At 39.3% G+C, this 14,266-nt stretch overlaps 1 protein-coding gene across 1 annotated transcript in view; it reads left to right on the top strand.

Moving 5' to 3' along the window:
* LOC107668688 (SH3 and multiple ankyrin repeat domains protein 2-like) overlaps nucleotides 1–14,266 on the top strand; it is a 31,670-nt gene that overhangs the window by 5,289 nt on the left and 12,115 nt on the right. Inside the window, exons 7-15 of the mRNA XM_016460653.1 lie at nucleotides 24–140; nucleotides 805–882; nucleotides 4,719–4,785; nucleotides 6,989–7,076; nucleotides 9,003–9,317; nucleotides 10,472–10,611; nucleotides 10,696–10,809; nucleotides 11,035–11,110; nucleotides 13,164–13,246. Coding sequence (XP_016316139.1) covers nucleotides 24–140; nucleotides 805–882; nucleotides 4,719–4,785; nucleotides 6,989–7,076; nucleotides 9,003–9,317; nucleotides 10,472–10,611; nucleotides 10,696–10,809; nucleotides 11,035–11,110; nucleotides 13,164–13,246 — 1,078 coding nt within the window. The remainder of the gene's footprint in view (nucleotides 1–23; nucleotides 141–804; nucleotides 883–4,718; nucleotides 4,786–6,988; nucleotides 7,077–9,002; nucleotides 9,318–10,471; nucleotides 10,612–10,695; nucleotides 10,810–11,034; nucleotides 11,111–13,163; nucleotides 13,247–14,266) is intronic.

Below are 14,266 nucleotides of genomic sequence, written 5' to 3'. Positions count from 1 at the left end.
GTGTGTGTGTGTGTTTCTCACAGGCTTGTCGACACGGTCACGTCCAGCACCTCGAGCACTTGTTGTTTTATGGAGCAGATATGAGCGCTCAGAACGCCTCGGGAAACACGGCGCTGCACATCTGTGCTCTCTACAACCAGGTGTGTGATCGTCAGCATTGCAGTTGTTTATATGGTTAGTGGCACGTTAACTACGGGATTCGTGTCTGTGTTTCAGTGGGGCTGTAAGTCAGGAGGAATGAGGCTCAAACACAAATAAAAGAGTGTTTATTTCAAAACCACTGAGAGTGGAGCTGTGAAAGTAACCATGTACGATGACTTTAGTCACTTTTGATCAGTTGTATGCGTCTTTGCTACAAAAAAAAAGTATTTAAAAAAATATAATACTTACAAATAATACTCTTTAAAATCTTATTTAAAATGTATTGGAATCCGCATTTTGGGAAATTTTGATATTACAAAAAAGCTAAATGTTCAGGTAGTAGCATGGTTTTGAAACAATCCAATATCTGTGGTAACAACTAAAGTGTAACATGATGGTAAAAATGATAATTCAAACAACTTTACAGTTCAAACAATACATGATTTGACAATACAAGTTGTATAAAATGATCAACCTCATATTTCAGCCTTTGAACCATTAAGAAAAGAGTAAATCAAAAATACAAATGAAAATCCTGTTGACGTGTCTCAAACTAAAGTCTGAGTCTTGTGGTCAAACATCATTATTCTCTGAAGCTGGAGGGATGTTTCATTGTCTTTCTGTCTTGTTTAGAGACTGACGGTGTGTTTGTGACTCCCGCAGGAGAAGTGTGCTCACGTGCTGCTGGTCAGAGGAGCCGACAAGGAGCTGAAGAACTGCAATAATCAGAGTCCGTTCCAGGTAATGTCCTGCTGGCCGCGACTCTCATCGTGAATGATCACCGCATTTGACTGAGCACTTTCTGCACGGAATTTTAACTGGCTCCGTTTGCAAAGATCATCTTATTGGATGTATTTCACTAGCTGTGAAGAACATCCGTCAGCTTCTCAGCGTACTTTTAACTTTAAAGAGATAGTTCACTCAAAAATTAAAGTTCTGTCATCATTTATTCCAAACCTGTATGAGTTGCTTTCTTCTGCTGAACACAAAAGAAGATACTTTGAAGAATGTTGCTGACCGAACAGTTGCCGGTAGCCATTGACTGCCATTTACTAATGTTTTACTGTACAGAACTACCCCATATTTTACAGTAGGTTATTGCACATGAAACTGGTGTGCAGTATTATTTTTGTAATTGAATCCTATGTTATATTCTCCTTGCCATAAAATAAAAATGATAAAGGTTGATCGTTCTGCATGTGGGAGCTGTAATATATGGATTAGTATGCTTTATGTCAATATTGTGACCACATTATTTAATATTGGTCACTAATACAACTGTTTGAAATGTGCATTTAAGAATTAAAAACACTATATATTTCAATAGTTTCACTGATCTTTAGAAATACTAATTAGTTTTATGAATTGAATTAACTGTGTGTGTGTGCGTGTGTGCGTGCGTGCGTGCGTGTGTCTGTGTGTGTGTGTGTGTGTGTGTGTTCCAGTAGTTTGTGGATGAACTGTGATTAAAGGCTACAGATGGTGATGTACAAATCTCCTGTCAGAAGTGCTGGTAGGATTACGGCTCAAGCACGCATGTGCAGAGTCTCTCAAACGAGCACATTAGACGATTCAAAAGAAGAAACTTAGCAGAATGAAAATAATCACTGCAAGGAAGTGATTCAGTGTGTTAAACCCTCTGAGATTTTACATTTCCTCCATTCATCTCCTCAGATGCACTTTCTAGTGTACTTCAGTATAGTCTGCTCTGTACATGCATGCATACAATGTCATGATTTTCATTCAGGTGAAATCAGTTAATGGGCATTATGCTTTTTAGCATCAAAAAATCTTGTGATTTATTCTGTTTCTCTGTGCCACTAGCAGCACTAAACAGAACTGCAGTCTGATTGATGAAGCATCCTGATGGGATTTACATACGAACACATTCTCAAGCAGGCGTGACTTTAGGACAGGAACACCTGCGTGTTTTTCTGATGCTGATAGAGGCTCAGAAATCACACACTTCATCTCGACACAAAAACTCAATTACACAATAAACGTAGCTATACCTGACTTGGGCAACCCATTAAAAGAAGTAAATAGAGTTAGTTGTGTTTCTGTTGGGTTCATTTGGATTAGTAACAGGGAATCTGAGCCTTAAATCTGAAAGAGATCCAGTTATGATACAGTAATCTTAATCTTTAGCATAGATTGTGTTTGAGGTAAATTATTTATTAGGCTTATAATATAATATATAAAAAACAAATATTTTCAAACAACGTGAACGTGAATTCTTTTACGGTTATCTAAACATCCCCATGTAGTGTGTACACTACACCTGTGTGTGACTGTAAATGTCTCTGAGTTTTGTTACCGTTCTGTGCCAAGCCACTTTTATTTGAAACATGATGACGTTTTATTTCACAAGTCATTACATTTGCGTTGGCTCTCGTGTTGAGCCGTTTCACCTCTTTCTATGAAACCTGTAAACCGCATTCACCGGTTCTAACTCTATAGCGACACCAACTCAATAGTGGTTTGCCCGAGCATTGCAATTATTTCACATTTCCTAGAATTCAATTAAATGGCTTTCCCAACTCATTTTTGCGTCTGTCCTGTGCGTGGCATATTATTTCTTCTGCGCGGTCGCGATGTAATAATGCACAGCTTAGAGGGAACAATGGTCACAATCCCAGCCTCAGAGGATGATGAGCTTCTGACACTGAGCATATGTGATGTACATCGCACGCTGCGGAGAGTAAATCCACACACAGGTCCGGGCGGTGTTCCAGGACGGGTACGCAGGGACTGTGCTGAACAACTTGCTGGAGTTTTCACTGACATCTTCAATCTGTCTTTGTTTCTGGAATCAGCCATCATTGTGCCAGTGCCGAAGAAAACGAACAGCAACTGGATACAAGATTTCCTGATGGAGCGGCCCCAGACAGTTAGACCGGGCCCCTACACATCCTCCACCATCACTCTGAGCACAGGTACACCTCAGGGGTGTGTGCTCGGTCCCATCCAGTTCTCCCTCTTCACCCGCGACTGTGTTCCTGCATCTGACACAGTTTGTGGATCACGTGACTTTAGTGGGGCTGATCACGGACAATGACGAATCAGCCGAGATACAGAACCTAGAGGATTGGTGTTTGAGGAGCAACCTGTCTCTCAATACTGGGAAGACCGAGGAGCTCATCGTTGACTTCAGGAGATCCCAGAATCGGAATTATGCTTCATCAGAGGACCTTACCTGGACCACTAACACCACCGCACAAGTAAAAAAGACACAGCAGCGGGTGTATTTCCTGAGAGCAATGAAAAAAGCCGGACTGCCACAAGAACTGCTGGCAACCTTTTACCGCTGCTCGTGTTGTCTCCAGCGCACAAAGGATCTTCGGGACTCAACTCCCAGCGCTGGAGGACATATACAGTACACGGCGTCTCAGGAAGGCAGATAACATCTGCAAGGACCTCACACATCCTGGCCATCAGCCTTTGATCTGCTGCCATCTGACAGGCATCATAAAGCCATTTCTGCTCGCACAACCAGATTTAAGAACAGTTTTTTCCTCGGAGCTGTGGCCGCTCTCAATCAAACCTGAACTCACAATATCCACACTATCTGCCAACATATACTGTTTACATACAGTTCAGTATACATGAACATACGTGCAATACTGTTGTTGTCTTGCACTTACCACTTTATAATAGTACATTGCTGCTACAGTACCATTTATACTGCTTACTCTGTATACATTGTTAATAATTTACGCACACTTTTCAATGTGCAATATTACAAGTACTGCTTATGCACAATCACTTTATTACACTATACTGTTGCTGCACTACTGTTACGTTTCTACTGTTTAGTGTTTAGAATGTTTATACTGTTTATGTTTTTTTATCTATTTTTTTTTTTTATTTATTGTTCTGTACTTGTTATCTGGTGTCTTAAAGAGCTGCTTTTGTTGTTCTGTTCCACTGGGAGCATACAATGACAATAAACATTCATTCATTCATTTATTTGATCGGTTCAATTGAGGCGTCAGGGGTGCAATCAGTATATCAATATTATGATATTATGTGCCTATTTTACACAACCAGTTACATTTGTATCAACTCACAAATGCAACAAACATATATCACAAATATGTCATTGATCTCTCTGAAAATAGCAAATCCTGGGACATCAGAAACAAAAAACACACTTTAGTCTTTTAAAGAATATAGGAAAGTCGCTCATTAGTTCATTAATCATATTTCAGTCTTCTGTCCTAGAATGTGAGCACAATTAAAATAAAATAAAATATAATCTAAAATAAATCTAGATAATCCCGTTGTTGAAAAAATACATTTATACAGAAAAATCCAAAGAAATTTAAAAAATAAAGTTAAAAATGTATCAAATATTTAAATAAAGTATAAAAATATATAGTCTTCTAGTATATTTTATAGATATATAACACATATGTAGATTTTTTTACACATTGCATTTTTGCTTTTATGCATTTTTACACATACGTCATATCATTAGTCACTTGACTGATGCATCGAGCTATATTGATATTGTTGACGTGAGTTTGCGGTATTTGACTCTGAATGAAACTGACTCAGATACCCTTGTGTTGCAGGTAGCCATAATCTCTGGGAATTTCGAGTTGGCGGAGCTGATAAAGAAGCACAGAGAAAGTGACGTAGGTAAGAGCCACAAATACAGCGACTGCATCTGATTTAACAACCCCATATCAGAAACCTCCAGCAGAGCTCTATAGACAGCAGTGTGTGTGCAAATAGGGCACGTCTTAATGTGAAAGAAATGACTGGACTAATCCAGGAGCGGCAGCTAGGATTAAGAGCGATGCCGATCCAGAGCTGCACTTAAAATATTCTCCTCTGAAACTGTGGGTTGTTTTCTGAGTGCATGATTTTGAGCACAAACATGTTGCAGCTGAGTGTCACCTAAACATAGACAACACTACATAACCTGTGTATTTGGTCATTCATTTGTTTTCACACTGTATACGCACACTACTGTTTTTATTCACATTTGTGATATCAGCCGTCTGTCAGACTGGACTCTGTCAAAAGAAGGCAGGGCTTTTCCAAAAGACAAAAACAACAAGCAGTGCTACCCTATATGCTGACTTGACCTAAAGAGCATTGTTTTTTCAGTATGTTTTCATAAAAGCAAAAAATGTTGAGTGAGCTGGATTATACCGGGCCCAGGCAACCGTTCACATGAATAAATCAATCAAAAGGAACAGAAGTAAATATCTGAGGAGGCATAATCCGTGATTGTTTCCCGGAGCAGCCCACAGCTGTCCTGCAGACTAAATGAAAAAAGCCTCAAATCACAACAGCAGCGAGGGATTACGAGCTCATCATCTTCCAGCGAGCGCAGCGGCAGACTCATTCCTCCTCTCTGATCTGGGATGGGATTTTGTAGGGACTGGATTCGTTTGGGTCATGGGTTCTGCCTGGTGCACAGCAGAGAGAGGTGTGTTGATTTACGCTGATTTCATCTCTAGCAGGACCTTCTCCAGCTCTTTGTGTGCACCCAGTTGTGGCTTTGAAATGTTGGTTTTGCTGTAAGAGTATGATCTGCAGTTTGCTGGGATGATTAAAGATCTTAGTTTTTGTCCATTACACTCGATTTGCCATAGTTTCACAGCAACATGCACTATCCAGAAAGCAAAGGGCAAAAAAAAAAAAAGATTAACGTCCGGTGAACTGTTTTCATGATTTGGCAGAAAGATGATTTTAATGAATTTGATTTTAGTAAAGTCTGACCCTTAGTGATCATATGCAACATTCATAAACAGCCATCTTTGATAGTGCAAACAAAGCTGTAAACATCGAAATGCATGCAACTTAAAGGCATATTGTAATACAGCCACATAAAGTGTATATATAGTGTAATTCCATATATATATATATATGAAAATTTCCTACCGTAAATATATCAAAACTTAATTTTTAATTAGTAATATGCATTGCTAAGAACTTCATTTGGACAACTTTAAAGATGATTTTCTCAATATTTAGATTAGGGTCACATATATATTGCATTGCAGTATATATGTACTTTATATTTATTTATTTATTAAATCATTTCACTCATGTCTTGCACCAGTGGTATTTTTTTTTTTTTTTTTGACAATATAAAAAAAATAAAATTATTTTCAAAAAATAAAATATTATATCCGAGTATCAGACATTTACTGCATTCTTTCCAAACACACTAATGCTGTTTAATGCTGTGAATTGAAATGTTTATGTGTGAGAGCGGATGGTGTATAAAATGAATGGATGGTTTTGTGCTCCAGGGTCACATATGTCCTGATCATCTTATTGCTCATACACATTGGCATAAATAGACTGGATTCTCTGAGAAATATAATAGAAGATATTCAAAAGATTCTGTTCAATGCATAAGTGTAAGTTCTTCTGATCAGGACAGTAATGGTTAAAAGCTGCTGTCCTTTATCTTCTGGTTCAGGACAGAGGTCAAGGACTAAGTGACGTTAATTTCAGGATAGTGTTTTTTATTTTTTTATTTTCAAGTAGCACAATCTTTTATATTATCGGCATCAGCAGTGCATGGAAGTGGCGCGTGTGCTGCTGCGTAAAACCAGAAGGATGAGCGTGGATGAGAAATTACTTGTCCTTGGAAGGACTAACTATTTTTCACCAAAGGGTTGTGTGAGCTTGGCAAACGCTGTGTTGTGGTCTATCCTTAATCCTGGAATCTCCTGAAATCCTGGAATCTCCTGAAATCCAGGAATCTCCTGAAATCCTGGAATCTCCTTAAATCTCCTGAAATCCTGAAATCTCCTGAAATCCTGGAATCTCCTGGAATCTCCTGAAATCCTGGAATCTCCTGGATATGCCATCTGAACAGTGGACCGAGCTGGAAAACCATACTGTAAGTTTGATGGCTTCAGGTCTGAGCGCTTCATCCACCGGATGCTCGATGATCTTGAGACGATGTTCTCTGTTGAGAATTGCGTTGCTGGAGGTTTTACCCATTTTCCTGAATGATATGTGTTTATGAAGAATGATGACTGGCAGGAAGATGCAAGAAATGTGACTTCCATGGGCAATCTGGAACTGATTTTTAAGCAAACACACACTTTCTAGAGTTTGTGTAAAAAACATCAATTATCAACATCTTAAGGATGTAAGAGACATTAAATGGACAATAATGTATGAATCAGGTTCTTCCCAGAAAGGTATGAAAAACCCATTACAGAGAAAGTAGGAGACCTTCAGTGGAGGATCAACGCCACAAACAGACACGATGCATGCATTATTATTATTATGAAGATTATGTTTCTTCATGTTTTTAAAATTGAATGTCAGCATTTGATTCTGTTTTAGGTTTAAGAAAAGATTGGAGTGTGTAGTTTATAGGCACTTTTAATCGAGCATGGTTTATTTAAAATACATAAATATTTAAAAATAAATAAATTTAAAAGTGGTTTAATTAAATCCTGTATATGGTGTGGCAAAGTTAGCATTATGGTGTACGTGCCCAAATAAGGTAGAATGAAGAGAAGGAGCAGACCGTGTGAAAGGATTTATGATATGAATCAGCATGATGATGCCAAGTCTTTTTGCCATGTATGGGGTGTTATTTAATACCTGATGATCAGGGAACTTTTATTTTTAATTTGTAGGTTTAATGTTTTCTTCTTGTTCTCTAAGTAATTGATTAGGTATTACAGATGACATTAAAACTCAAAGTCTCTCTCTAGTAACTGCGTGTCAGTATCTCAAGCCTCTGATACTAGTTTTAAAATTACATTTTTGAATTCGTAAACGAGGCTTGAGCTGCTTTTAAGAAAGTACTATATACAAGAGTACTATAGACAACTTATAACCACCTCCGATGTGTCAGTCTATATATTGTGCAACAGAAACATGTTTTCTTTATTATCTTTAAAATAAAACCTGTTACAGGGTCATTTATACACATTTTTTCCTACAGTACATTCATAGACATTTACCAGTATTGTTGTTACTAATTAATGTTCCATGAATATTTATATTGTTATCATTTTTGTTTGTGTCATTTTTTTATATGATTTCCCCAAGCAAATCCATAAGCTTATCCACCTTCTTCCTATAAGACATTTTGCGCACATTATGGGAGTAACATTCATTAAACGATCAGCAGCTGCCAATACACTTGTTTAAAGGTTTGCTCTATGAACACTTACTATGAAGCCTGTATTTATAATGTATAGTAACACGTTATTTTGAGTCCACTTTAGACGTCATCAGTAACTGTGCAGCTCCACATCAGCGAGCAGTCATTAGAGTATCAGTGACCGTCTGCTTAATATCTGCTCACACTTGATTTTGATGGACATTCTACTCACTATAAGTCACTTTGCACGTACATTTCAGCTTATTCTACTAACACTCTAATGAGAGCTAGTTGACATGTAGTTACAAAGTTCCTTATAGTTAGTAGAATGTCTAAAATGGACTGTTAAAATAAATGGCGTCCTTAAAAAATAACGTATATGTTGTATGATCTTATGAATAATCTTAATGGTGACAGTCATAATGCAATGTAATTCTTACCTATTTTTTAAGAGTATGATGATTTATAACACAATGAACACCATGTTATATCCTCTTAAGTTATAATAGATTATAGTTCCCATAGATCTAATGTGTTATTAGTCTCCTATCTTGAGATTTTTTATTTAAGATCTGCACTGAATCTGAATCTTAAGAGTGATGAGGGAAGGTTGTTTTCCTGTGAGCTTAATGTGAATTTCACTGTGAGCTGGTTGAAGATCACTGGTGACACTTTTACATCGCTGACACGATGTTACTGAACTCTTTCTGCAGTTTTCACTCACTGTATTAGCTCTGTTCCATCTGTTATGACATTTACAAAGATTCTTGTCATTGTATTTTTTGGGCTTCCCCCTCGTACTTTACTTTAACTTTTTTTTTTTTTATCTGAACTCCAGACAGCGACGGCCTCTCCAGAAGAACAATCTTTCTATGTCTCGGGTGCTGCTGCGCTCCAACAGCGACAATAACCTGATGACGCGAGCCGTGAGTCCAGAGCAGCTCAGTCTGTCCCCGCAGAAGATGCAGAGAGACCCGAGCGGCCCGGGAAAGATGACGGGCCGCGGCGGCAGGACCGTCCCGAGCAGCCGTTCCCTGTCCATCAGCCTGGAGGACGAGCAGAGCACGCAGCAGAAACGGTAGAGTTCACCAAACAGGAGCGTACACACACATATGACTGTAGCTAAATATTTAATCCAGTTAACACATTCAGTTCAATTAATCAGCCTTGGCTTAATTATTATAAGAGAAAACTGATGCAACAGTTCTTTACTCATCTTCAGGACAGGACAATCAGGCGCCCATCTCACTGATTTACCATCCAATGCACGTTTAACAGATGTGAAGCTGTTTGTTCTCTCTGTACAGCAGCAGTGAATCATGACTGAAGCTCCAGTAAATACAACCAACGAATGAACCCGGCCTTCATTTGTTCAAATATTAATGAGACGACCATCAGATGTAAGACAAGTCCATAAAATGTGAAGAAAGTTATTGCATTTTGTAATATTTTTAAAGGATTTTATAGTGTATATGACAAAAATGGGACAGAGAAGTGAAGAATAATTATAATGCGCATATCGCAGCTGTGGACATATGTAGCTCTGAAGTGAACACGGAAAGCAATGAAGAAAGAAATAAACATCTTTGCGGTTCACATGTCAAACTAAATGCAGGCCTGGAAAACATGTGCTTTAGCTAATGTTATAGCGGATTAATTCATCAGCATAATGGACTCATACACTGGTTTTAATTGTTAACCCATTGTTGTGTTTTTATGTATTTTATATGTTTTTGTTTCCTGGGGTTATCAAAATCATTTGATTGAAATCAATGCACGTACAAAATTTCTACTGGCGTAAATGCTTTCTAATAATGTTTCAACCCACCATACCTACTGTCACAATTTCCCTGACAGGTATTATTTTTACATTTTCACATTTTTGCCTTTGCTTCGGTGTATTAACACTTTATGAATGTATGCTGCTCAGCTGGAGTCCGACAGAACATCATGAAAAACTATGATTATTCAGTAAGCGCCGCTCATTTTTATCATCACTTCATCTCCTGCTTGCTGATCTTGACTTTCTGTTGACTATTTTGATATCAAACATATGTTTCTGGTATTGTCATGTTATCCTTCCTCCAGCAGAGGGAGCTCTTCCATGACTTAGATGACAGTAATGTGTCTTATATTTGAACGTTTTATGTATTATTAACCCACTTACGTTTCTGAATATATATGAGTATAATCTTGCAGTTCTGAGTTCTGAATGTGTTTCTGCTCCTGCAGTGTCAATGGCAGACCGTGTGGCCAGAGCTCCAGGAGAAAGCTGTACAGCGCTGTTCCCGGCCGTCATTTCGTCGTCGTTCGCTCATACCAACCTCAAGCTGGTGGAGAGATCAGCCTGCACAAGAATGAAAGGGTCAGAGGTCAGCGCTGTGAATTTCTCATTTCTCCTTTCAGCTGACCATGTTCCCTTCCTTCAGTCGCCTTGTTTCTTGTGTGTGGTGCAGTTCTGAGCGTTGGTGAAGGCGGTTACTGGGAGGGCTGCTGTCGAGGGCAGGTGGGCTGGTTCCCTGCCAGGTGTTTGGAAGAGATTCCTGTCAAACCTGACAAAGAGAGACCAAGTAAGTGTCTGTGGAGAGAGAGACCATCACAGGGCTGTTTCCATCAGTCTCATTCTCAGTCTTTATTCTTCACCTGTGAAGTTAAAAGCCTTTGCTAAATGAATAAGAGTAAGCTTCCAGTTTCTGTAAGCTCAAACGAGTGCGTGCAATGAAGGCAGTAATGACTCCTTTCAGATGCTCTTCACCATAAGAGGATCTGTTATAATGCTGTCATTTGTTCACCAGAGAGCAGAATGGAGCGCAGCGACAGGAAAAAACTCTTCAGACATTTCACTGTTGGTTCCTATGACAGCATTGACAGGTAAGACCTCGACCGGACCTGATTGAAAGCATACAGCGGTTCTTCTCAGAAAACCTTCAAGTCACAGCACTGTACAGCTTCACGGAAATAAACGGGAAAATAACAGTCAATCATGCAAACTTCATCAAATATGAGACCAATTCTAACTCTGCTGTAAAGCAGCTCTAAAGAAAGACAAGAGAGTCATTATTCAGATCAATTCAGTTCAAGTTTTTATGTTTTAACTCGCTTATTAATTAAAAACACATCCTCAGACAGGAGACGCATCCTTAAATTATGAAGCACAGCAGGCTTTAAATGTGACCTTGGACCACAGTCATAAGAGTCAATTTTATACTGAATAAATCAGCTCTCCACTGATGTATGGTTTGTTAGGATAGGACAATATTTGGCTGAGATACAACTATTTGAAAATCTGGAATCTGAGGGTGCAAAAAAATCTAAATATTGAGAAAATCATCTTTAAAATTGTCCAAATTAAGTTCTTAGCAATGCATATTACTAATCAAACATTAAGTTCTGATATATTTACGGTAGGAAATTTACAAAATATCTTCATGGAACATGATCTTTACTTAATATCCTAATGATTTTTGGCATAAAAGAAAAATCTATAATTTTGACCCATACAATGTATTGTTGGCTATTGCTACAAATATACCCCAGCGACTTAAGCCTGCTTTTGTGCTGCAGGGTCACATATGTCTTTGAAATCTTGACAATTATAATGAACTTGTTTGAATGTTTTAGAGCTTATATAATAAGGCAATAGTCTATGAGAGCATGTGTTAAAGTGATTTTACTGCAGTAAGTAGTGTTAGGCTTTAAACTGCCTCAATGGATGTTTATTTTATTAAGTCCTGTCTACCCAGAAATAAACCTTGATATTATATTAAACCATTAAAATGCATCTCGACTGACAAGCCTACCCTGATAGCACACGTCCATCACTGACACGTCTGCATTACATCTGCTAGACGTATTCTTTAGAGTGTTTGCTCATCTGCAATACATCTATAGGATGTTTCCTATCAGATGTCAAATAGACGTTTAGAAGATGGCTTGCAGATGTTTATGATTTAGAATGCATGTAAAACTGACATCTTACAGAAGTCTATCAGATGCTTTCCAGATGAAGCGATCTTTAAGAGACCTCTTGCAGCCGTACCTGTGCGATCTGGATTATTGACACATGAGGATTTATCAGCTATATTTTACTGAAGGGTCTAGGGATGATCAACAGATTCAGTGTGCATTGAATTCACCTGCAGAAATGACTTCCCTACAGAATCACTGCAGAATCAGGACTTTTACACTGAAAAACAGCAACCCGGTGGGAACTGATGTTACTGTGACTTGGAAATGTACAGGAATGATCTGTGGATCAGAGATATGTATTCATGCACAGCTTGCAGACTATGTTAGATCATGAGCTGTGTGTGAACAAAGCTGACATGGGCTTACAGTCAGGCTTGTAAAAGCATCCATTGTGCAAGTAATTAATAAAATAACACTTATTATTCCTACACTTCCCATTTAAATGGAAGTTTGATTTCTTAATCGCATTTAAGAGATCACACTTTCAATAAAACATTTGCAATTGGTTTGTATGAGTTTTTTTTGCAGTTTTCAAATCTTCAAAACATTTTTCAAAAAACTTTTTGCAATACAAACCCGTTTTTACAGTGTTTATAATAACCCTAACTATCAATCTTGTCAAAAGGAAGTCTAACACAAGGCAGAAGAGTACTAGTCGACTAGCAAGAACTCTTCCTAAACGACTAGATAAGATGCTCTGCGCTGCTGAGGGTGCTGGCAGTGATGCTGCAGACTCTAAACGCAGATCAGCTGAAGAGGCGCGACAGATAAATGACGCGCGTCTGTGACACATGCGTCAGACGTCGTCGGTCCGGAGGCTCGTGAGTTTAGCGGTAAAAGCGCCGAAGACATCGAGTGATCGATACAGATGATCTGTCATGATGAACCGCGCGGCGGTGAGGATGAGGAGGAGGATGATGAAGGGCTTGAATAACACGCGTCATTTCCTCCACAGCGACTGTGTGACCGAGCAGAAAACGGTGGTTTTACAGAAGCAGGAGAATGAAGGCTTCGGGTTTGTGCTGCGAGGAGCTAAAGGTGAGACCTCATCATCATCATCGTCATCATCATCATCATCCTCATCAGGAAACATTCAACTCACACCACGTGCAGATATTAATGCACATGAAGTCACAGACACACACACACACACACACACACACACACTCTCTCTCTCTCACACACACACACACAGACACTCACACACACACACAGAGACAGACAGACACACTCTCTCTCACACACACACACACACAAACTCACACACACAGACACTCACACACACAGACACTCACACACACACAGAGACAGACAGACACACTCTCTCTCACACACACACACACAAACTCACACACACAGACACTCACACACACAGACACTCACACACACACAGAGACAGACAGACACACTCTCTCTCACACACACACACACAAACTCACACACACAGACACTCACACACACAGACACTCACACACACACAGAGACAGACAGACACACTCTCTCTCACACACACACACACAAACTCACACACACAGACACTCACACACACAGACACTCACACACACACAGAGACAGACAGACACACTCTCTCTCACACACACACACACAAACTCACACACACAGACACTCACACACACAGACACTCACACACACACAGAGACAGACAGACACACTCTCTCTCACACACACACACACAAACTCACACACACAGACACTCACACACACAGACACTCACACACACACAGAGACAGACAGACACACTCTCTCTCACACACACACACACAAACTCACACACACAGACACTCACACACACAGACACTCACACACACACAGAGACAGACAGACACACTCTCTCTCACACACACACACACAAACTCACACACACAGACACTCACACACACACACACAGACAGTCTCACACACACACACTCTCACACACACACACACACAAACTCACACACACAGACACTCACACACACACACACAGACAGTCTCACACACACACACTCTCACACACACACACACACAAACACACACACACACACACACACACACACA

This window comes from Sinocyclocheilus anshuiensis, unplaced genomic scaffold, assembly GCF_001515605.1.
Source record: "Sinocyclocheilus anshuiensis isolate Anshui unplaced genomic scaffold, SAMN03320099.WGS_v1.1 scaffold3874, whole genome shotgun sequence".
NCBI lineage: Eukaryota > Metazoa > Chordata > Actinopteri > Cypriniformes > Cyprinidae > Sinocyclocheilus > Sinocyclocheilus anshuiensis.
The sequence above is the reverse complement of the archived record's forward strand: the minus strand, read 5'-3'. Positions and strand labels throughout refer to the sequence as shown.